This window comes from Gobio gobio (assembly GCF_949357685.1).
Source record: "Gobio gobio genome assembly, chromosome: 24".
NCBI classification, from domain to species: Eukaryota; Metazoa; Chordata; class Actinopteri; order Cypriniformes; family Gobionidae; genus Gobio; species Gobio gobio.
In genome coordinates, this window is record NC_137120.1 from 30,157,907 (window position 1) to 30,183,999 (window position 26,093).

A 26,093-nucleotide genomic window follows, 5' to 3' on the forward strand; every position below is an offset into this window, starting at 1 on the left:
AGATTATGTTTTTGATTAAACAAGCAACACATTACAAATAACACGCATTACATAATCAGATTACTTTTTTAATGTTACTAGTGGTAACACATTAAAAGTAACATGCATTACATAACCAGATAACTTTTTGATGTTACAAGTAACACATTAAAAGTAACATGCATTACATAACCAGATTACTTTTTGATGTAACAAGCAACACATTACAAGTAACATGCATTACAATATCAGATTACTTTTTTAATGTAATGAGTAGTAATGCATTAAAAGTATCATGCACTACATAATCAGATTACGTTTTTGATGTTACGAGTAACGCATTAAAAGTATCATGCACTACATAATCAGATTATGTTTTTGATGCTACGAGTAACGCACAAAAAGTATCATGCATTGCATAATCAGATTACTTTTGATGTAACAAGGAATACATTACAAATAACACGCATTACATATCAGATTACTTTTTTAATGTTACAAGTGATAAGGCATTAAAAGTAACATGCATTACATAACTAGATTAGTTTTTGATGTAACAAGCAACACATTACAAGTAACATGCATTACAATATCAGATTACTTTTTTAATGTTATGAGTAGTAATGCATTAAAAGTAACATGCATTAAATAATCAGATTATGTTTTTGTTGCTATGTGTAACGCATAAAAAGTAACATGCATTGCATAACCAGATTACTTTTTGATGTAACAAGCAACACATTACAAACATGCATTGCATAATCAGATTATGTTTTTGATTAAACAAGCAACACATTACAAATAACATGCATTACATAATCAGATTATGTTTTTGATGTTACGAGAAACGCATAAAAAGTAACATGCATTACGTAATCAGATTACTTTTTTGATGTAACTGCAAATTACATTCTAGTAACATACATTTATTTACAACAAAAAAGTTACTGCAGATGAAGTATTTTCAAGAACAATAGACAGTACAAACATAAATTGTAGCTGAAATATAGCAAGTGGTGTATGATGATTAATCAGAATATCCTCCCAGTCTAAAATCAATGCTTGGAAAATATAACAATGATATGACTCATTAGATTACTTGATGTTACAACATTTTTTATTAGTCTCCTAGAAGGGATGGATGGATAAAAAATTCCACATACAGTGGCTTGCTTGCCACTTTGTGGCAGTGTATAGGATAATGCACAAGTCTATTGTAGTGTGTAGAATAGTGACTATACAATCAAAACCCATGCATACGCATAATGACATCTATGCGTGAAATCTATGCTATCTCAGACAGCTTGCTGACGAATCTGGAATTTCAAATACAGGACATTTTTGCTGTGCTTTAGCCTACAGTAGGTCAAATTGTTATTCATGTAAATGTTTACTACTTTAACGAAAATACCAGGATTTGTAGCTGTTGTGGAAAAAAACTAATAAATAATACCAGCCACAGCATCATTCTCCCCTCTGCAATATTTAAATTAAAGTTGATGACACGCCCAACTCCGAAACTCGGTTGTTAAAATTTGCTCCAAGTTTCCCAGTGATTGAGTTGAGAGGGCGATTCATGACCAATTTCCTACTAGGAAACTCATATTTACGATCATTCCGATAGCACGTGAAAAGTGCTATCTTATCTTTGATAGCTAGGCCTACTACAACATCAACAGGTGATTCATGAGCAGGATGTAGCAGTCTCAGGTGTGGGTTGGGTCACGTGACGCACCCAGTCTGACTCGAATCAGTAGCTACACTCGGAGCGACATGCTGCTGACTGAATACACATATTCATGAGCGACATTTATTCAGCCATTCAAGAGCATTTCTGACATCTCTGGTAGGTTGATTTATGTTTTTGGGCGAGTTGTAATAATATTTGTTTAGGCTAATTTAGTAGAAGAAAACTTACATGCTTAATTAGGCGCTAAAGGTGCTCAGCTTGAACAGGGTTTACTGTGAATCCATGTGTAGGCCTAATTTAACATGAATTTACTAAGACTAAATGTATTATTGATCAAGAAAAAGGATGGAAAAGAGAAACGACAACATGGCCCCACAAGTATTTGGACCCTTACTTCAAATGTCTAAATGTTATTCCAAGATACAAGTATCAAACCAAGTGGCATTAATGTTAAAGAACGATAACACAAGCAAATATCTAAAGCGTTTTAAATGATTAAAATGTTAAAATGGGGTTGTCAAACGCATAGTTAATGTGATGAAATTCACCTTTGGTTAATCTTAACTTTTGGTTGAACTGACTTAATACATAAACAAAAATCACTAGTTGATTAAATGTCAATGGAAAAATAACTCGGAAAAGAAAATCACAAAAGCATTTGTTTCATATTTTGTGATCTAATGTGATGAAATAGACATGTTAAATGTGACTCCAAGTGCACTGTTAAAAAATAAGATTACACAATGGGGGTTTCACATCTTTGGTTTCCCAAAGAACCTTTCAACCTTTTATTCACGTTTTATTCATCTAAAAAAAAAAAAATTAAGAATCTTTTGTGGAATGGAAATGTTCCATAGATGTAAAAAGTTCTTTATGGAACCAAAATTTGCAGATAAAGAGGATTTTATTTTGAGTGTACTTCTCATTGCTACTGTAAGTGACACATCACACATACGGTAAAACAACTCCACATCTTCACAGCTTCTCAAGTCCTGCTCTGACTTGCCTGAACGCTAGAAGGGAATGTTCCCTTTTTTTTTTTTTACACCCATCTGTTTACCCAGGTCTTCATATGTTGCACCTACTCACTTACCTGTACTTTTAGTTTAAGCACAATTTTGTTATTGTCTTGGCTGGTGAATATATGCTATAGAAGTGCCACAATAGCATTTTGTTGTTGTTGTTGTACAAAGAGCTCTAATCTTTAGCTGATGATGAATGCCACCTCCAGCATTCACAGTTATAAAGCGTATTTGTTTTAGCGAAATGAACAAAGGCCAAACTGGGTGTGTTTTTCCAACGTAAAAGTGTTGCGCAATGTGTGTGACACATGGAGTGTCATTGGAAGGCTGCAGGTTAATAAATCACAAAGCGTGTTTGTCAGTTCAACCTGAACCATTTGAATGCTCAGGAACCATGATCTTACAGTTCAATTAAAAAGGCCTCTATTTATACCTGAAGCTGGAATTACCAGTTGCTAAATGTGCCAAATGACAGTATGACACGGGAGATATTAAATAGATTTTTTAGCTCTAATCTGTGTAATTCCCTCGACATGTCATCAGGGTCTTTAGATGAGCTGTCACTGATATCACTTCCTGTTTCATGTTTTTTTTGTGTGTGTGCATGGATTAGGCAATTTTTTTTACTAATTTGTTCAATAATAAATAATTAAAATTTAAGACATTTATAACATTTTAAAATATTGTATATATATATATATATATATTATATATTTTTTCTTTTTTTTTTCTTCTTCATTATGATATCAGGACAGTTGTATCACCCTGACTTTTTAATGTATTATTATTATTATTATTATTATTTTTACCTTTATTTAATTATTCAAATGAATTTTAATTGATTTAAAAATATGTTAATCATAAAAGAACTGCATTTAGGTTTATTATACATTTAATTTATTATTTATTTATTTATTATTTAATAAATTATTTCTTTGTTATTTATTAATTTATTATACCTTGATTTATTATACATTTAATTTTAAAAATTATATATATATATCATTATTTTACAGTAAATGCTACAGACTTATATTTGAGTTTTTATAGCAATATTTAAATCATTGTATGTGCAAGTTGCATTTTAATGTATTTTGAATAAAATAAAAATGCCATAATTTATTTAACCTTTACAATCTTTAAAAAAAAAAAAATTATTTATTTATTATATTTTTACATGTCTAAATTAGTGCTGGGGAAAATTGAATTGTGATTAATCACATCCAAAAAGTTTGTGTTTACATAATATATGCGTGTGTACTGTACTGTGTATAATATAATTATCAGCTGGCAACATATATGGTAGTCAGCAAATCTTGGATCCATTTTCAAGATAAGGCTGCGTCTAAAAGCTTAAAAATACTCCCTTCGGAGGACGCATTCCACGTAGGAAGGCATCAAGGCACGTCCGAATTCAATGTTAGCTTCACTTCCCAACAAGCAATAGCTGTCATTTCACCTCCTCGGTTAACTATAGACCTGATATAGTCCGGCTATGAGTAACCCACTTCTAGCCAAAATAACCTTAAATTTGGTTACATGTCGTTTTTGCCAAAATAACTTGCGATATGTATGATATTCCATCATGTAAGAAAAGGCAACAGTGATTACAAGGTGTTTGGTTTCATTTCTTTGACATGTTCAATGCATTGATGCATTGGGCTATGGTTAGATGTCTATTACATTTTCACTGACTGCCCAAATTTTGCCTTGTTTTAGCCTGGGCGTGTTTTGGCCGGCTATTAGATGTCTTTTAAATGCAAAATTGTGTGCTGGGTTGCTGTCACCTGAGATACCTTCATCTGATGGATTTCTGAAGGCAGCATATGTATCCTTCACTTATTTTGATATCCCACAATTAGGGCTGCACAATATATCGAAATTATCGAAATATCGCAAATTTACATATCGCAATATGCATATCGCAACGTAAGGGCACGTAATATCTGAATGATTTTAATAGGATACTTCAACATTGTGAAAATTTTACTTTTTAGGTTGATGCATATAGCAGAGAATCGACTGGGCACATGACTGTTACTTTTGTGACTTGCTTGACGTTAAAAAGAGTTATTAAACACAATAACTTACGAAAAACCACTCCTTGCAGTCTCGCGCTGTCTGCTGTCTGACGCACACCGAAACGTGCGCACAAGCCGTTCTTTTTTCCGTGTCTTGTTACACACTCAAACTGTCAAATACACACAGTTATGTCAAAATAGCTGTCTTGATGAGTATTCATATAAACATATAAGTTGAGGAAACAAACCGAATGTGTGTCAATAGGATCCGTGCATTAGGTCTTAAAGTGACAGCCTGCTAATACAGTAAACCTGCCACTGTCTGTCAAACAACAAAAGAAAAAGAGAAAATCACTCAGTGCTCTTGGCTGAATAACCTTTGTAGCTTTATTATGTATCAGTGCATATTTAATTTATGTGAAGACTACTGTTTTAGTTCTTACAAAGATAAATGAAAACAAAAAGAATCGTCCACCCCTAGTTCAGGTGTCTTTGTTTACCTGGATGTTCTTGATGTTAAGTTTTAGGTTGATATAACTATATATTACCAATATAATTTTTGGTATTTATTGGCATTACATGTTTTGTTTGTTTACATTGATGTTAAAATTATATTGTCAGATTTGTGACATGAATTTTTGCTAAAACACTGCTGGTCACTTTCAGAAGTTGTAGCGATGAATGCTATCATTCTCAGTTTTTAAATATATTTAAAAAAATATAATTTAAATAGATTTTACACACTTAAAGCAATATCGTATCGCATATCGAATATCGCATTGTTTAACCCTCTGGGGTTCTTCATTTATGGGTCACACTCAAATGACCCGGAGGGCGGGATTAAGATAAAAAAGTAATTTTTGTTCAATAATATTTTTTCTTTTCTTTTTTGGTGTTTTGAGATAATTTTATGATTTATAATTAATATTTATGCAATAATTATGACCCATTTTTTCCCAGTGAATATAATAAAAAAATTATATATATATCTTTAATCTCTAAAACATCAAGAGTGCAAAACAGACAAAAAAACTCTCTCACACACACACACACACACACACACACACACACACACACACACACACACACGCACGCACACAAAAACACACGCACACAAAAACACACGCACACACAAATTAACACTTACCATTCCAAAAGCTAATTGTGTTTTTGTGTGTGTGTATGTGTGTGTGAGAGTTTTTGTCTGTTTTGCACTCTTAATGTTTTAGAGATTCACCCCTTCACTGTTGAGTCCTTTTTTTCTGCATCCTGGCTGATTTGTAGATTGTATGCACAAAAAAACTCTGTATTTTCATATTTTTGCCAATTTCCCATTAATTTCCTATGGGGGTCATTTTTGACCCGAAGGTCCTGTGTGTGACTATTTTTTTTACGACCACTTAGACTTTTCAAATCCTGTCCCCAATTTGTTGGGGTGTTTATATACCAAGTACCAAAAAAGTCACCAAGTTTCAGACCCTTCCGATGAAGCTACGATTTTTAACATTTTTTTTATAAAACGCTTCGGGTCATTTTTGACCCGAAGAACCCCAGAGGGTTAACAAGGATATCACATATCGCATTTTTCTTCAATATCACACAGCCCTACCCACAATCCTGTGCATTCCATTCAGTGACAGTTGAGCTAAAAAAAATAAAAATGCCGTCTGAAAGTTGCGGTTGCTGGTCAGTTTGTGTGTAAATGTTCCAACGTTTTCCACTTTTGATGTCATGTCTTGCAAGAAATTAGTATTGTACTAGTAATTGAATATTTGCTTAGTTATCTTATCACCAAAGCTCGCCCTGTTTTGCTGTAGATCATTAAACTCTGCCTCAGAAGCCTATCATCAGTTTTTCGTGAGGTACCGTCGTACGCAAACACTGCCCGCAAAGTCATTGCTTGATAAGGCAGCAATGCATTAAATCGGTTGCCTAAGTTTTCAGACAATGCTACCAGCCCTGTGAAAATGTGAACAGGTGGGAGAGGCTCTCTCGATAAGCTCTTACTCAGCAATAATTCGATTGGATGAACGCTCTTTAAAGGCATGAGTAACAGAATGATTAATTTGGTTAATCCTCTAGGACTGTGCTTGACTAACAAGTATAACTGATTCTAATTAGGTAAAAAGTAGAAAAATCATGCTCGCTTATTTTTTTGCGCAAGCAAGCACTCATGTTTTCTTCAGAAAACTAGCTCTTATCATAATGCCTGACTTCCAAATAATGAGCTATTTTACATTTATTCTCAGGTTGTCATCTCTTGATCTTTCAGATGTTGCTCAATCGCACACGCAGACAAGAGCATCTCGTTTGAATGTAAACATTTCAAACATGTCAAACGTTGTGAATGATCGCACGTAGTGTCACGCGAACACGCAGAGGTGTGATTTTCAGTTTTCAGCCTCAGGCATCAACAATTTCAGGTATCCTCGTACCCTAATCCGCACATGCCTCAGCCTGCCTCCTTGCACACATCCAGCCCGAGCTGAGTGGGAAAAAGACTCGTGTTTCTTGTTTTTAACCACAAATGATTGCTGTGATCTGTCAGCTCGCTGTTTTTGTGCAACAACAATGAGTCACCGTTGAATTCCTGGTGTTAAATACAGTAATACGAGGAATGTTTAGGTAAAGTTTACTGAGGGATGAGTTTAAGTGGAGGATTTTGTTTTCTATTGTCACCCTCCAGTTGAAATCGATGGTTCAGTGCACGTCATGCAGGAACAGGCCTTCGGGTGAATCTTCGTGTTTGGGAAGTGGGATCAAATGAATGTGTGTCTTTTGAAATAGATCTCAGCTTAACGTTTGTTTTTTTGTTCTATAGATGTAGACGGGACAGTGGAGAAGGTTTATTTCCACTCCTTCAGCATCCCGCATCATGGACTACAACTTTTGGCCACAAAAACTCTTGCATGAGAAACGTATATGTTGGATATGGACGCCTACATAGCCCAATCTACTATGGAAAAACACACGAGCTGATTATTAAATATGCTAAATACTGAAGTAATCATTTTTTAGTTTTTTTTTGTTGTTCAAGTGAAGAACAAAGCCATGTATTCTCCTCTGTTGTTCTTCATGGTTCTGCATGGCATCTTTCTGACATGTGCCTACACTGGATGGAGCAATCTGAATAGTACACCCCGGAAAACCATTCAGTATGAAGGTAAGAGTCTTTATAATTGTAGCATTAGCATATGCAAATACAGCACACAAATCTCATGTTTTGAACTATTTAGCTCATCTAACTTAAAAGTACACATTGCATGCCTGCACATCAATTTATTAGGGTGATTTTGACACCTCTAACAATTAAAATATGACAATGTAAATCACAGTTTTATCAAAATTATATTTAATTTATTGTTGTAACACTTGATTAACTCATTTTAATCTTATTTCTAAGCCAAAAACGTGCTAAAAATATTTAAACATCCCACATTTTGCCAGAGGTGGACAGTAACTAAGTACATTTACTTGAGTACTGTACTTAAGTACACTTTTTGAGTATCTGTACTTTACTGAAGTATTATTTTTTAGGGATACTTTTACTTTAACTTCACTACATTTGAAAGACAAATATCGTACTTTTTACTCCACTACATTTCTATCAAGATCCTCGAAGTCAAAAGTTGTTTCTGTAGCAGCTTTAAAAGCCTTTAAAAAAGATTTTTTTTTCTTCTTAAAAAGTTTTTTTTTTTTTGCAAAATGTAAATGTCTGGGAGAAAGAGAAGCATAGACATATGGATGAATCTGAAAAAGCATGATGAAAGAGCTCAGTTTAGTCTGTTTTTTTGTGCCTCTGAGATGCCAGAGCACGAGTACTGAATAGAACTTTCTTTTGCGGGGGTTTTTTCGCACTTAAACAGACCAATACACCCACAATGTAAATTTTCATTTTGGAAAGTATTCATGTAAACAAAGTTGATTATGTCTTAAGTGAACGTGAACAGTTGGGGGAATATCGGATGTGTATCAGTGTGTAGGATTTGTGTATTCTCCCTTAAAGTGACAGCAGCTTACTTAAGTATTTCAATTAGTTCAAAGTGGTCGTATGCTAGCATGTCGGATGGAGCATCACTGAAGGGCTTAAACCACCGTGCATTTATACAACAATAATAAAATAATGCATTGACAAAAAAAAAGGAAATTTACTTTTGATACTTAAGTACTTTTAAAAGCGAGTACTTCTGTACTTTTACTTAAGTAAAAACTGTTTTTAACTACTTTCACTTGTAACGGAGTAATATTTGACCAGTAGTACTTTTACTTTCACTCAAGTAATGGAGTTGTGTACTTTGTCCACCTCTGCATTTTGCATGCAACCCTGCTACTACATAATTCTCGTCCCTTTACTCACTCATTTTTATTTGCTCCGTATGAATATTGTTAGTGTTACAGGACTTGAATTTTGGTGTGGGGTTGCACGTATTGTGCTTAATTTGAAGGGCTACCACTTTACATGCTTATTCCTGCAGATTTTGCGCTTATACCCAAAGTGCGTATGCTATGAGTCTGTGCACCAGGTCTTAAAGGGACAGCAGCCTAATATACCAGCTGTCAAATTATATTGAAATCATGAGATAATATTACAAATATTTATATGGCAGTTTTTCCACATGATATCGGTCAAAATTGTGGCCAGTGAAAATGCTGAGTGGCAACTTCGAAAGAAATCCACTAGCCACAGTGGTTGGTGAGCAAAAAAGTTAATATACACCCAAGAAATAACATAATTTGGACCCTTTAGTTTCTACAACATGGTGGAATTCTTACACAAATTGTAATGTTGAGTACATTCATCAAATTCAATAGTCAACCCTGTCTTATACAAATATTTTCCTGTATGAAAAGTAGTTTTTAGTGTTTAGATTTATCCCAAAATTTGGTAACAGGGTTGAAAATCCCCATAGAGTGCAACAGTTCCAGAAATATAATCCTATTCATTTTCTCCTTAGGAAAAATTTATTTTAAATGATAACTTTTCAACCTTTAAAGACCGGCTTAATGTGAGCTACTATGTTGTTAATCAATAGTATTTGCTTGTGTTGAAGCCGTCAGCCCGCATTATTCCAGCTTGGTTTTAAAATAAACGTGTTTAACCTGTGATGCTGTATAGAAAAATCCACCAATCAGAGAGTTTGAGACAAGCAAAATGTGACAAAAGATCTTTTTAGCTCCGTCCACTCACATAAAGCACTGCGAATGGCTTATATGAGTTAATGGCATCGCCCTATATGCTCTCAAAATACTTAAATATGAATATTTTGCAAAAAAAAAGTTTTTATAATTATAATCAACATTTTTAAATGAGTAGTTTTATATATCTCTATCGTTTTAAATCGATTACACTGTTCGCAATGCTTTATGGGATTGTACTTCTTTCCCTCACTAAAGCCATTAAGTACACAGGCTGGTACCTTTTGTATTTTGTCCAATTTTTTATTTTTTTGGCTTCAAATCAAAGTTTGTTATGTTATGATTGACCTCATGGCTGGTTGGCTTGGTTCATGGATTATAACGCTTCAGTGAAGAATTTTTTAAAAAAATCCCTATTGGTATTAACGGAAAAAAATACTTTAGTTTAGGATTATTAGCATGCATATTACTAGGATATTTGCTGTTTATTAGTTCATATAAAGCACATATTAATGCCTTATTCTGCATGACCATATTCTACATCCCTTAATCCTACCCAATACCTCAACTTAACAACTACCTTACTAACTATTAATAAGCAGTAATTAGGAGTTTATTGAGGCAAAAGTTCTAGTTAATAGTGAGAATTGGACCCTAATCTAAAGTTTGACTGAAAAAATACTTCCAGAACCAGTGGTGTTGAAAAAGGGGGTAAGCACTGTTGCACTATAGCAAATGTATGAAAAATTAACATATGTTAACATACAGTATATGTAATATTTACTTTGACATCCTGTGGTTGCTGATCAAACATCTTCTGAAGGTTAAGCACTTCCTTTAGAGTTTCTATTTAGACCATGTTTGTATGTTTCAATGACAAATAGAAAACTCATTGTTATTCTGCATGCATTTATGTTTTTGTCCGTAGATAACCATGTGATCATGTTTAAAGAGGAAGGTATTTGGAATTACTCCACAATGCTGATTAGGGAGGATCTGGGTTTGTTGGTGTTGGGGGCGAGAGAGGCTGTCTACGCCCTTGACATAAAAGATATCTCTGTTGCCAAGTCTAAGGTGCCAGTTCGATTTTCTTTTCCTTTATCTCTTGGCAACAACATAGAATTCTTTCACCCTGTATCAAAATAGCACATCTGTATGGTCTGTATTGGTTTCTCTCCACCCATCAGGTGCTTTGGAAGGTTACAGAAGAGAAACAAAAGGAGTGCACCACCAAAGGAAAACATCCTGACGTGAGTAAAGATCGCTGTAACTGCCACATATGCTCAAAGAGACATTAACACATCAGCGTAAATACTCTGGACAAGGGAGGTTGCTTTTCTATATATCAAAAATCTGATTACCTTTTCAGATCTGTCATAATTATGTACGGATGCTGCATCAAATGAACGACAGCATGATGTACGTGTGCGGAACAAACGCCTTTAGCCCCACTTGTGATTACATAGTAAGTGACATGACCAGAAAGACAATGTATTTTCATGTTTTTAAAAATATTTTGTTATATAATAGTTTTTTATTTACTTTCTCTTATTTTATTCTGAAAAAAAGTATATATTAAATTATAAAGACAACAAAATTAAATAATTGTCTTTTACATTGTCATTGTACTCAATGTTTGCATTTCTTAATCCATCAGTTTCTTCCTGGTATAGATTAGGAACGTCAGGGTTCATGTGATCCATCAAGCGTTGGTGTCATAGTGCTAAAAACAAGATAAAAAACCTTGTGTTCATTGCATTTGTTTGAACAGACGTACAGTGACGGGCAGCTGAACCTGGAGGGTAAGCAGGAAGACGGGAGGGGGAAATGTCCTTTCGATCCGTTCCAGAGATCCTCTTCTGTCATGGTTGGTATGTACGCCATGCAGCTTTTTTCTTTAGTAGTTTAAAGTGCCCTTTTATGCTTTTTCGAATATTACCGTGCAGTGTGTAATATAGTTGTTTGTGGATGTAAAAAGTCTGCAAAGTTAAAAAAATGCAAAGTGCACGATAAATAAAGTTATTGTTTCTTAAAAGAAAAAAACTATTTGAACTGCCAAAACGAGTTGTCTGCAGAGCAGTAAACCAATCACAACAGACTGGGCCATCTGACCAATCAGAGCAGAGTAGACCTATTGCAACATACTACGCTGTCTGACCAATCAGAGCAGAGTAGACTAAATCACAACAGATTGAACCATCTGACCAATCTCAACAGACTGGGCCATCTGACCAATCACAACAGAGAGACTGAGCCGTCTGACCAATCACAACAGACTGTGCCGTCTGACCAATCACAACAGACTGGGCCATCTGACCAATCACAACAGAGAGACTGAGCCGTCTGACCAATCACAACAGACTGTGCCGTCTGACCAATCACAACAGACTGAGCCGTCTGACCAATCACAACAGACTGAGCCGTCTGACCAATCACAACAGAGAGACTGAGCCGTCTGACCAATCACAACAGACTGGGCCGTCTGACCAATCACAACAGACTGGGCCGTCTGACCAATCACAACAGACTGGGCCGTCTGACCAATCACAACAGACTGGGCCGTCTGACCTATCACAACAGACTGGGCCATCTGACCAATCACAACAGAGAGACTGAGCCGTCTGACCAATCACAACAGACTGTGCCGTCTGACCAATCACAACAGACTGAGCCGTCTGACCAATCACAACAGACTGAGCCGTCTGACCAATCACAACAGAGAGACTGAGCCGTCTGACCAATCACAACAGAGAGACTGAGCCGTCTGACCAATCACAACAGACTGGGCCGTCTGACCTATCACAACAGACTGGGCCATCTGACCAATCACAACAGAGAGACTGAGCCGTCTGACCAATCACAACAGAGTGACTGAGCCGTCTGACCAATCACAACAGACTGTGCCGTCTGACCAATCACAACAGACTGAGCCGTCTGACCAATCACAACAGACTGAGCCGTCTGACCAATCACAACAGAGAGACTGAGCCATCTGACCAATCACAACAGACTGGGCCGTCTGACCAATCACAACAGACTGGGCCGTCTGACCAATCACGTCTGACCAATCACAACAGACTGGGCCGTCTGACCAATCACAACAGACTGGGCCGTCTGACCAATCACAACCGACTGGGCCGTCTGACCAATCACAACAGACTGAGACGTCTGACCAATCACAACCGACTGTGTCATCTTACCAATCAGAGCAGAGTAGACCAATCACAACAGACTGGGTCATCTGACCAATCAGAGCAGAGTAGACCAATCACAACAGACTGGGTCATCTGACCAATCAGAGCAGAGTAGACCAATCACAACAGACTGTGTCATCTGACCAATCAGAGCAGAGTAGACCAATCACAACAGACTGGGTCATCTGACCAATCAGAGCAGAGTAGACCAATCACAACAGACTGTGTCATCTGACCAATCAGAGCAGAGTAGACCAATCACAACAGACTGGGTCATCTGACCAATCAGAGCAGAGTAGACCAATCACAACAGACTGGGTCATCTGACCAACCAGACTGGGTCATCTGACCAACCAGAGCAGAGTAGACCAATCACAACAGACTGGGTCATCTGACCAACCAGAGCAGAGTAGACCAATCACAACAGACTGGGCCGTCTGACCAATCACAACAGACTGGGCCGTCTGACCTATCACAACAGACTGGGCCATCTGACCAATCACAACAGAGAGACTGAGCCGTCTGACCAATCACAACAGAGTGACTGAGCCGTCTGACCAATCACAACAGACTGTGCCGTCTGACCAATCACAACAGACTGAGCCGTCTGACCAATCACAACAGACTGAGCCGTCTGACCAATCACAACAGAGAGACTGAGCCGTCTGACCAATCACAACAGACTGGGCCGTCTGACCAATCACAACAGACTGGGCCGTCTGACCAATCACGTCTGACCAATCACAACAGACTGGGCCGTCTGACCAATCACAACAGACTGGGCCGTCTGACCAATCACAACAGACTGGGCCGTCTGACCAATCACAACAGACTGAGACGTCTGACCAATCACAACCGACTGTGTCATCTTACCAATCAGAGCAGAGTAGACCAATCACAACAGACTGGGTCATCTGACCAATCAGAGCAGAGTAGACCAATCACAACAGACTGGGTCATCTGACCAATCAGAGCAGAGTAGACCAATCACAACAGACTGGGTCATCTGACCAATCAGAGCAGAGTAGACCAATCACAACAGACTGTGTCATCTGACCAATCAGAGCAGAGTAGACCAATCACAACAGACTGGGTCATCTGACCAATCAGAGCAGAGTAGACCAATCACAACAGACTGTGTCATCTGACCAATCAGAGCAGAGTAGACCAATCACAACAGACTGGGTCATCTGACCAATCAGAGCAGAGTAGACCAATCACAACAGACTGGGTCATCTGACCAACCAGACTGGGTCATCTGACCAACCAGAGCAGAGTAGACCAATCACAACAGACTGGGTCATCTGACCAACCAGAGCAGAGTAGACCAATCACAACAGACTGGGCCGTCTGACCAATCACAACAGACTGGGCCGTCTGACCAATCACAACAGACTGGGCCGTCTGACCTATCACAACAGACTGGGCCATCTGACCAATCACAACAGAGAGACTGAGCCGTCTGACCAATCACAACAGACTGTGCCGTCTGACCAATCACAACAGACTGAGCCGTCTGACCAATCACAACAGAGAGACTGAGCCGTCTGACCAATTACAACAGACTGGGCCGTCTGACCAATCACAACAGACTGGGCCGTCTGACCAATCACAACAGACTGGGCCGTCTGACCAATCACAACAGACTGGGCCGTCTGACCTATCACAACAGACTGGGCCATCTGACCAATCACAACAGAGAGACTGAGCCGTTTGACCAATCACAACAGAGAGACTGAGCCGTCTGACCAATCACAACAGACTGTGCCGTCTGACCAATCACAACAGACTGAGCCGTCTGACCAATCACAACAGACTGTGCCGTCTGACCAATCACAACAGACTGAGCCGTCTGACCAATCACAACAGACTGAGCCGTCTGACCAATCACAACAGAGAGACTGAGCCGTCTGACCAATCACAACAGACTGGGCCGTCTGACCAATCACAACAGACTGGGCCGTCTGACCAATCACAACAGACTGGGCCGTCTGACCAATCACAACAGACTGGGCCGTCTGACCAATCACAACAGACTGAGACGTCTGACCAATCACAACCGACTGTGTCATCTTACCAATCAGAGCAGAGTAGACCAATCACAACAGACTGGGTCATCTGACCAATCAGAGCAGAGTAGACCAATCACAACAGACTGGGTCATCTGACCAATCAGAGCAGAGTAGACCAATCACAACAGACTGGGTCATCTGACCAATCAGAGCAGAGTAGACCAATCACAACCGACTGTGTCATCTTACCAATCAGAGCAGAGTAGACCAATCACAACAGACTGGGTCATCTGACCAATCAGAGCAGAGTAGACCAATCACAACAGACTGGGTCATCTGACCAATCAGAGCAGAGTAGACCAATCACAACAGACTGGGTCATCTGACCAATCAGAGCAGAGTAGACCAATCACAACAGACTGTGTCATCTGACCAATCAGAGCAGAGTAGACCAATCACAACAGACTGGGTCATCTGACCAATCAGAGCAGAGTAGACCAATCACAACAGACTGTGTCATCTGACCAATCAGAGCAGAGTAGACCAATCACAACAGACTGGGTCATCTGACCAATCAGAGCAGAGTAGACCAATCACAACAGACTGGGTCATCTGACCAACCAGACTGGGTCATCTGACCAACCAGAGCAGAGTAGACCAATCACAACAGACTGGGTCATCTGACCAACCAGAGCAGAGTAGACCAATCACAACAGACTGGGCCGTCTGACCAATCACAACAGACTGGGCCGTCTGACCAATCACAACAGACTGGGCCGTCTGACCTATCACAACAGACTGGGCCATCTGACCAATCACAACAGAGAGACTGAGCCGTCTGACCAATCACAACAGACTGTGCCGTCTGACCAATCACAACAGACTGAGCCGTCTGACCAATCACAACAGAGAGACTGAGCCGTCTGACCAATTACAACAGACTGGGCCGTCTGACCAATCACAACAGACTGGGCCGTCTGACCAATCACAACAGACTGGGCCGTCTGACCAATCACAACAGACTGGGCCGTCTGACCTATCACAACAGACTGGGCCATCTGACCAATCACAACAGAGAGACTGAGCCGTTTGACCAATCACAACAGAGAGACTGAGCCGTCTGACCAATCACAACAGACTGTGCCGTCTGACCAATCACAACAGACTGAGCCGTCTGACCAATCACAACAGACTGTGCCGTCTGACCAATCACAACAGACTGAGCCGTCTGACCAATCACAACAGACTGAGCCGTCTGACCAATCACAACAGAGAGACTGAGCCGTCTGACCAATCACAACAGACTGGGCCGTCTGACCAATCACAACAGACTGGGCCGTCTGACCAATCACAACAGACTGGGCCGTCTGACCAATCACAACAGACTGGGCCGTCTGACCAATCACAACAGACTGAGACGTCTGACCAATCACAACCGACTGTGTCATCTTACCAATCAGAGCAGAGTAGACCAATCACAACAGACTGGGTCATCTGACCAATCAGAGCAGAGTAGACCAATCACAACAGACTGGGTCATCTGACCAATCAGAGCAGAGTAGACCAATCACAACAGACTGGGTCATCTGACCAATCAGAGCAGAGTAGACCAATCACAACAGACTGTGTCATCTGACCAATCAGAGCAGAGTAGACCAATCACAACAGACTGGGTCATCTGACCAATCAGAGCAGAGTAGACCAATCACAACAGACTGTGTCATCTGACCAATCAGAGCAGAGTAGACCAATCACAACAGACTGGGTCATCTGACCAACCAGAGCAGAGTAGACCAATCACAACAGACTGGGCCATCTGACCAATCAGAGCAGAGAGGAGGGGTTAAGAGAGACTCTTTTTTCCATTTTTCAGACTCTTTGAGAAAAGCGGTGATGCTTCAATGTATATTGTGAGATAATTGTAAACCTATTGTAGGAGGATGTCCAAAACAAAGTTAGGAACCTTTAAAATAGCACAAAAGTCGCACGTTAACTGCATTGTGGAGGGGGAAAATGTATATATTTATTTATTTTTACTTTATTTGTTTATTTTGCCATAGATCAAGACCTGTATTCTGCCACGGCCTCAACCTTTCTGGGTTCAGAGCCTGTCCTACTCCGCACCTCTCCCAGTACACTGCGCACCGTGTTACAGAGCTTCAATGGTACGTCACTTCATCCAGGAAACAAAGGGTGCGTCTCAATCAGCTCCCTAGTTCAGTAGTCAGGGCACTGGTCAGGGAGTCAGCCCATTGACTGATTTCTGGATCAGTGCTCTGACTACTGAACTAGGGAGCTGATTGAGACGCACCCAATTTAATAATTACAGGCTTTTATTAGTTTTATTAGATTAATGAAAGGCTTTGTGTAAATGTCCTATTTTATAGTTAGCTTTATTAACAGCAGTTTTCATGTTAATTATATCATTTGATTGAAATTTAAGTTTAATGATTGTTTTGTTTTGGATATTGAGTTAAAACGATGGCATTAACATAGTATTATAACAATAGTATTATTTTTATGCTATCATCGTATTTCATATTTTGAATGAGCTTTTTTGAATTAATATCTTCCGTTCTCATTTTAATTTTAAGTTTTAGTAATTATGTGCTTTGGTCATTTTTATGTTTTTTTTATTAATTCATTATAATTATTTAATTATTTAAGCTTTAATTTATTTCTATTTCAGTTTTAGTAATTTTAATTAAACAAAGTTTTTTAATTTACTATTTAAATTTGTAATTTTTAGTAATTTACTACAACTTATTTTAGTTAGTTGCAATGAAGCATTTCTAATTTTAAAGTTTTTTTTATGTAAGATTTATTTTAAGCTTTAGTTCAGTTATAGAAAATGATTTTGAATAGTTTTAGTTAACAATAACAACTGCTCGGAACAAAGTGAAAAGTCACATGTCTCTACCCACTCAAGAGCCAAGCTTCATCTACATGGACGTGGTCCCAGAAAGTGAGGACAGTCCCGAGGGCGACGATGACAAAGTCTACATGTTCTTCAGTGAGAACGCCGTGGAGTACGACTTCTACAACAAGCTTGTGGTGTCGCGTGTCGCCAGAGTCTGTAAGGTAACACTTCACTGATCCATTTATCCTGTGCAAACGGAAGGATTTAACATATTTAGCCCTGATCTTGTAAAGACTTTTCCCGTTTTACAGGGCGATATGGGTGGTCTAAGGACCCTCCAAAAGAAATGGACCTCCTTCTTGAAGGCTCGTCTGGACTGCTCTGTCCCAGAGCCCAGTCTGCCCTACGTCATACAGGACGTCTTCCATGTCCGCCACAAGAAATGGAGGGAAAGTGTCTTTTACGCTGTCTTCACCTCTCAATCGTAAGTTTTGTCCAGCGTGGTTGTTTTTTTTTTACACATTCATGTGTATTCTGTATCTGAATCACTCATTCGATGTGTTTGTGTATGCAGGAGCTCAACAGATCAGTCTTCAGCGGTATGTGCGTTTAATGTAACCGATATCAGCGAGGTGTTCTCTCGTGGCAAATTTAAGACGGAGGTGACCGTGGAAATGTCTGATGTGAAGTGGGTCACGTACAACGGAGAGCTTCCTGTCCCCCGACCAGGAGCTGTGAGTGGTCACTAATGGTCTTCAAAGGGATAGTTCACCCAAAAATGAAAATCATCCCATGATTCACTCACCCTCAAGTCATCCTAGGTGTATATGAAGTGGAGTTATATTAAAAAATGTCCTGGCTGTTTGAAAAGTGAATGGCTGTTTCTGTTTTGAAGTCCATAAAGGTGCATCTATTCATCATATAACTGCTCCACACGGCTCCGGTGGGTTAATAAAGGCCTTCTGAAGTGAAGCCATGCATTGTGTAAGAAAAATATCCATATTTAATACTTTACAAACTGTAATCTCTAAATTCCGCTAACTGTCACGCGCACGTTCACGAGACTGGCGTTCCAACGTATGACCAACGTCTGAAAGAAGGATGACTTGAGGGTGAGTAAATCATGGGCTAATTTTCATTTTTGGGTGAACTATCCCTTTAAGGTGAAGCATGTAATATCCCAAAATTGAAAACTCTGTCATCATTTAGTCACCGTCAAGTTGTTCCAAACCTGTATACATTTCTTTGTTCTGCTGTACACAAAGGAAGATATTTGGAAGAATGTTTGTAACCAAGCAGATCTCGTCCCCCATTGACTACCATAGAATTTTTTTACTAATATGGTGCAATGGGGGGGCGAGATCTGCTCCAGAACAAAGACATTAATACGGGTTTGGAACAACTCGAAGGCGAGTAAATTTACATTTTTGGGTGAACTATCCTTTTAAAATGTTAAAATACCATGGTATACTTTAAGAACCCTGTGTATATTAAATCCTACTGTAACGAATGTCAATTAATATAATTATTTTAATTATATTAAAAAAATAGAAAATAATTTTTTTAATGAAAGTTATACCTCCATCTTATTTTCATGTGCAATGTTCACAGTGCATCAACAACGCAGTGAGGAGTTTGGGAATAAAAGGGTCGCTGGACCTCCCTGATAAAACCCTACAGTTCATCCGAGACCGGCCTCTCATGGACGACGCCGTCCGTCCAATCACAGGCAAGCCCCAGCTGCTCAAGAGAGGCCCGCTGTTGACCCGCCTTGTCGTGGACCTCGTGACTGCATCGGACGGACAGTCCTATCCTGTGATGTTTGTCGGCACAGGTGAGATTCCCATTAGCCTCTAGGGCAGAGCAGCTCTTTAAAGTCAGTTAGAGGGTGTGTGTAAACTGTCATTCAGAAGAATGTTAATTGTACCTTGGACGAAGCTGTTTGAATCACAACCTATTGAATTTGTTGTTGTTGTTGTTGTCGTCGTCAAGTAGTGTTGAAAAGCTGGATGTAGAAGTCAATTGTTTTCTGTTTTCCATCAGAACACGGATACGTGCAGAAAGCAGTGAACTATGATGGAGAAATGCACGTCATTGAAGAAGTTCAACTGTTTCAGAACACTGAACCGATTGACATCTTACGGCTTCACCAGAATCAGGTACTGCAAAATGGGCTGGGTATAGATATAGATTTGATTTAATGTTTCTTTATAATGCCCATTTAGTTTACATATGAAAGTGATTCTCTCTCTGCTAATGCTGTATATTATAAAGTGCACTGATTCAAACCAGTAACTCAACTTTAAACTAAAAGAACTGGTTGTATGAATCATTCATTTCGGGAATTGGGCTACACTGGTTGCACTGTATGTTTTTGATTCAATAAAAAGAACCAGTCAGTTGTTAGTGAATCAAACTAACATGGTCACGTTGTGTGTTTGTTTTTGTGTCTTAAAGACACATACTAGTGTTTTGAATATAATGTAATGACTCTTAATCGTTATGGATTAGAAAGCCAAAGTGCTGGAATATTTAGTTTGTTCATCATGGAAAAAATGCATGATTCAGCATGAGCTGTCTGTCTGGTCCAGTTGTATGCAGGCTCTGCGTCTGGGGTTGTCCAGATGCCCGTCAGCAACTGCGGTCGTTATTCTTCCTGTCTGGACTGTGTGCTGGCCAGAGACCCTTACTGTGCCTGGGACGTCACAGCTCTACGGTGCTCTAGATCACCCACATCACCTGAGGATGCAAACGGGTAAGACACTCACACAACAAGAACAATCCCATATCAAGGAAAATCACTTACTCTCATGTCGTTCCAAACCTACATGACTTTCCTTTTCCGGGGAACACAAACAAAGATATTTTGAAGAATGTCCATGCTGTTCTTTTCCATACAAGTGTATACTGACCAGGGGCTATCAAACACCAACAACGACAAAAAACAAACCTTAAAAGTGTCTTGTACACTATATTCCAAGTCTTCTGAATACCCTTTCACTATATCTAATGTAATAATATTGTAGATTTATTAAACTTGTTTTGTTTTTCAGCAAATAACTTAAATTTCTGGTTTATTTAATTTTAAAATAATAATAATTTAAAATGTTAACATTTAATTAAAAGTGCAGCAAGTGTAGGGCCCTATGAAATCCATTAAATTTTTTCCCAGAATTCAATTTTTTTCCGCTTTAACTTAACATTTATTTTATTTTTATTTTTAATGGTTAAATTAAATTTTAGTAATTAAAAAGCATGTTGAAATCATGAGACGTATACAATTTATTACAAGCTTTAAAAAAATTACATTTAGGGCCCTATTAAATTATTATTATTTTTTATTTTATTAAATCTGGTTTATTTTTTTCTGTGTTTTCTGTTTTAAGTTTTCTGGATTCCATTTTAATGGTTTAATTAAATTTGAACAGTCAAAAATCATGTCTAATTAATTGAACTCATAAAAACAACAATTTATTCATTTTAAAAATAAAATTGAATTTCTTAGAAAAGTTTTTTTAATTTCAGAAATTCTGTGTTTGTGTTAAATCTTTCTGGCAATCAAATGAAGGCATAAAACATTTAATTGATATTTTAATCATAAAATTAAACAAACCTTTTAAAAAAAATAGTTTTAATAATAATTAGGGCTGCAAAATATGGGGAAAATATTTGGGGAAAATATCTAATTGCGATTGCGATTTAAAATGCGATTATTATTATTTTTTATTTGTACAAATGAAAAGTGTGTATCTAACATTTTGTGTTTATATATTAATATGACTAATAATAATTATGATTATTATTATTGCTAAATAAAAATAAGAAATATTACTATTACAATAACATTTATTATTAAAAAATTAAAATAAAGCATTTAAGAATAAATATAACAGTATAATAATAATATTTATATTTTACAGAAAACTAAAAAATTATGGGTTACCTGTTAATATGCAGACAGCCTATGACTAAAAATCATTAGAGGATTAAGGATTTATTGTAAAAAAAAAAAACATTATTATAAAAATCTGTGCTTTTTATCTGTGATGTCGATGTCTTCAATATGAAATATGAACCTCTTATGCATCCACTGCATATGGATTGTCATATAAATTTATTTAGAAGTATTATTTTTCTTATTTTCTATCTAAAAGTTTCATTTATACTGGAGGCCAGAGGGGCCCTCGAGCAGAAACTCCACATCTGCGTCAGAGAAGTAATCGTTTTCCAGGAAATCCCTATGGGAAATCCCTAATGTGAACGCTTTGACTGATTAAACATGAAGATAATACTTCTGCAACAAGATATGGTGTATTTGAGTTCTTCAAGCCTTCTCTGGTATTTTCATCATAATAAAGTATGCAGTGCTGATTGACATTCTGTGATAAGAAGCCACATCAGCTCGACTGACAATATGGAGTGAGTTAAAACCTGTTATTAAACGTTGTATTTTGTTGGACAACAGGTTTATGGACGCTTCGCATTACTAGTTTGTGAAGATGTGTGACACGTTGCTTTTTCAAGCGCACGTTATAATAAGCGACTCAAACTCGCAGAGCTTTCAGAGATTGAGCAGCGTTTACTCCTGATCACAGAGCCACTGGGTTTATATTTATTTCATTAAAATCGCAGCCTTTGCACTTTCATAATCGCACATAAGCCGAATCGCGATTGCGGTTCGATTTCGATTAATCGTGCAGCTCTAGTTATTATTGATATTATTACAATTGAGATATAAATAATATATTTCTGTCACAATTTTAAGTTAAACCAAACTTTTATTTTGGCGGGTTGCCGTGAAGACCTTTTGAGTGTCTGTGTGTTTATGATATGAATATAGTTTTCCTCGAATGAAGTCTCAGAACGGCTCTGGAGATCATGCATTCATGCAAAACCATTTATTCACAGAGACACACTGAACATCCAGGATTCATATTTAAATAGTCTTTTTGCGGTTTAATATTCACAGACACTAGTCTACATCGCGATTTGATTTAAGTGTACTGACCTGCTTTTTATTTATTCATCAAAAATTTGACAAAGTCTGTGTTATACAGTAAATTCTGTTTTTATGATGTGATTCCGTCTGCGTTTTTTGCATTGTGGAAATCATAGGGCCCTATAAGTGATTTCTGAGAAACAGTGTTGGTATTTGAAATCAACCCAAACAAACACACCCCTCCCTTCATTGCTCCGCCCCAAAGAGCGGCTTTTTTGTAGCTGAGGCTGAGTAAATCCACCGCTTTGCATATCTAATATCTACCGGACTATATTTAGGTGTACTTTTTGCATTTCAGGAATCTGATACAAAGCCTGAAAGACGGGGATGCCACTCGATGCCCAAGAACAGGTATGTAGTAACCTTTCGTTCTGATTCGACATTAAAATCAGGGCTTTATTTAACATGTTTTTCCCTTTATCAGCTACCGTGGAACCAAAGATCCGCACCCTGGTTCTGAGAAACAACATCATGCTGCTGTGTCGAGCAGACTCTAACCTGGCCCAAGTCAACTGGAACTTTGCTGGAAAGCCACTCCCCTACTCAAACAGGAAGTATACCATTTATAGTGATGGAATCCTTATCAACAACGCCTCAGTCACTGATGCGGGACGCTATACCTGCACGTCACTCGAGTGGGCGAAAGGGAGACAGTACACCCAAACACTGGCCATTTATGACTTAGGTGAACAATTACCAGTAGATGTGACAGATAAGATTAAGACCACATTGGGAATCCTTCCTGGAACCTACACAACAACATCAGGTTTGCATAAAACTGAAGAGTCTCCGCCATATTTATCAATTCAGAGCATTGAGAGTAAATGGGTAGTGATGCAAGTGGCGCTGGCCGTGATATCCGTTATGATGGCATGTCTGCTAATCTGGAACTTGTACATGGGCCACATCTCTCCATTTATGTGCTGTGGGAGACAGCCAATTAAAAGCCCCAGGAATCTTCCAGAAAGGGAATACGTGCACACAGGAAATGATGCTGTAGACAGTAAACAGCCAATGGTCAGGTTGTGTGTCACAACAAACAGTAATATTGAAGCAACCAGCTTCCGCAGGAATAACTCCAATGGGGATACGTCAACGGGCATTCATGTTTTAAATTTCATTACGGACGAGTCTGAGATTTAAGAATTTTTTGTATAGAATTTTTGTACTTATTTATTTTTTTATTCATAATAAAAAATACATTTTTTACAGTTTTCTTAAACTACTTTAAGAAATATGAAGGTAAAACATCCAACCAAGCAGTAGCTGCATCTGAAATTGCATACCATCTGCGAACTTCGCAATCTTTGTGACATTCACTCTGTCAGCACCTCGGTCATTTCACTTCTGTATGAATGTCAATGCGATCATAGCAAGTCAGTATTATTTGGTGCCGTGACCTGGTGTTGTACTCATTTCTCTCTCTCCTGTTTTACCTTAATTTATACTATGAACTTGGATATACTACTCATTTCACATACTGCTTTTCGCCTATTAAAGGAACACTCCACTTTTTTTGAAAATAGGCTCATTTTCCAACTCCCCTAGAGTTAAACAGTTGAGTTTGACCGTTTTCGAATCCATTCAGCCGATCTCACTTTTAGCATAGCTTAGCATAGATCATTGAATCTGATTAGACCGTTAGCATCTCGCTCAAAAAAATGACCAAAGATGTATTAAAAAATGTTACAGAAGTACAGAAGAGTCAAGTTTTAAATAGGAAAAATATCGAAACTCTTTGGTCATTTTTTGAGCAAGATGCTAACGGTCTAATCAGATTCAATGATCTATGCTAAGCTATGCTAAAAGTGCTACTGCCAGACCCGGAGATCGGCTGAATGGATTCGAAAACGGCAAAACTCAACTGTTTAACTCTAGGGGAGATGGAAAATGAGCCTATTTTCCCAAAAAGTGGAGTGTTCCTTTAACTCTTTTCCCGCCAACGTTTTCGGAAAAAAATTTCGCCAGGCAGCGCTAGTGGTTTTGATAATTTTCACAAAAGATTCATGGCCCCCAGAATATTTTGTTGTATGAATATCTGAACATGCAATATATCAAAAGGAAAAACAGACCCTCTGTTTTAAAACAAAAAAACTCTTTTATTCTAGCTTTTTCTTAAATAGTTTCATAACATTTGAAAATTAGGGCCCTATGATTTTCGCGGAAAATGTGGATGGAATCGCAGAATTCAGCTATAAAAACAGAATTTACTGTATAATGTGGAATTTCACAGAATTTTTAAATTTTTTGTTGAATTAATAAAAGGCAGGTCAGTACACTTAAATCAAAGCGCAATATATATTAATGTCTGTGAATATTAAACCGCAAAAAGAGTATTTAAATATAAATCCTGCATGTTCTGCGTCTTTGTGTGAATTTCATTTACCACACACACACACACACACATTGAAGCATGCATGGCGCTCGCAGTGTTCTCAGCATCTACCACCTCACTATATGAAGACATGTATGAATGAATTTCATTTCCAAAGCCGTCACTTCATCAGCAAAGTTAAATTTGAGAACAACTATTGTAAATATCATAAACACAGAAACTCAAAGGTCTTCACGGCAACCCGTCAAAATAAAAGTTTGGTTTAACATGACATAAATATATTGCTGTTGTACAGTATAATTTAGCTACAATGTCTCAATGTAATAATAAAAAATAAAAAAAAAAATATAAAAAAAATACTTTAAGGAATAATCACAATTCTTCCATATTTTAATTTGAACAGTAAAGCTCTGTTGTGCAGCGCTTTGACAAAGTTTGTTTAATTTCATATGATTAAAAGATAAATTCAATGTTTTTTATGCCTTCAAATACACAACACGGAATTTCTGAAGGGAAAAAAAAACATTTCATAGGAATGGAAATATAAAATAAAATAATTCAATTAGACATGCTTTTTGATTATTAAAATACAATGGAATGCAGAAAACTTAACATAAAGCACAGAATTTAGTAAAAAATAAAATAAAACGGAATACGTATTTCATAGGGCCCTGAACATCTAATTTTGGTTACAATTTTAAATAAATTAATGCTAAATTGTATAAGTTTCATGATTTCGATTAATTAGACTTTTTTGATTACTAACATTTCATTTAACCATTAGAATGGAGCCAAAAAACAAATCAGAAACCCAGAATCGTGAAAAAACGAATTTGAAAAAATAA

The 26,093-nt window shown here is 37.7% G+C and overlaps 1 protein-coding gene across 2 annotated transcripts; it reads left to right on the forward strand.

Moving 5' to 3' along the window:
- Positions 1–1,527: 1,527 nt before the first annotated feature.
- LOC307120546 (semaphorin-4E) lies at positions 1,528–24,627 on the forward strand. 2 transcript variants are annotated; one of them, XM_079807647.1, is made up of 15 exons: positions 1,528–1,825; positions 7,534–7,875; positions 10,777–10,922; positions 11,036–11,098; positions 11,218–11,313; positions 11,620–11,719; positions 17,115–17,219; positions 17,984–18,135; positions 18,226–18,398; positions 18,489–18,648; positions 19,526–19,748; positions 19,958–20,073; positions 20,506–20,669; positions 23,212–23,264; positions 23,338–24,627. In XM_079807647.1, the coding sequence occupies exons 2-15, from the start codon at positions 7,764–7,766 to the stop codon at positions 24,054–24,056; spliced, it is 2,382 nt and encodes a 793-aa protein (XP_079663773.1). In that variant the 5' UTR covers positions 1,528–1,825; positions 7,534–7,763; the 3' UTR covers positions 24,057–24,627. The 2 variants fall into 2 exon arrangements, with proteins under 2 accessions (XP_079663773.1, XP_079663772.1); XM_079807646.1 differs by lacking the exon at positions 1,528–1,825 and adding an exon at positions 7,233–7,337.
- The last annotated feature ends 1,466 nt before the right edge of the window (positions 24,628–26,093 follow it).

Excerpts from the sequence above, each read along its gene's own strand:
- LOC307120546 (XM_079807647.1), top strand. The coding sequence starts at position 7,764 with ATGTATTCTCCTCTGTTGTTCTTCATGGTTCTGCATGGCATCTTTCTG. Across the intron at positions 11,720-17,114 it reads ATCCTCTTCTGTCATGGTTG|ATCAAGACCTGTATTCTGCC; the intron begins GTATGTACGCCA and ends ATTTTGCCATAG. Across the intron at positions 20,670-23,211 it reads TCACCTGAGGATGCAAACGG|GAATCTGATACAAAGCCTGA; the intron begins GTAAGACACTCA and ends TTTGCATTTCAG.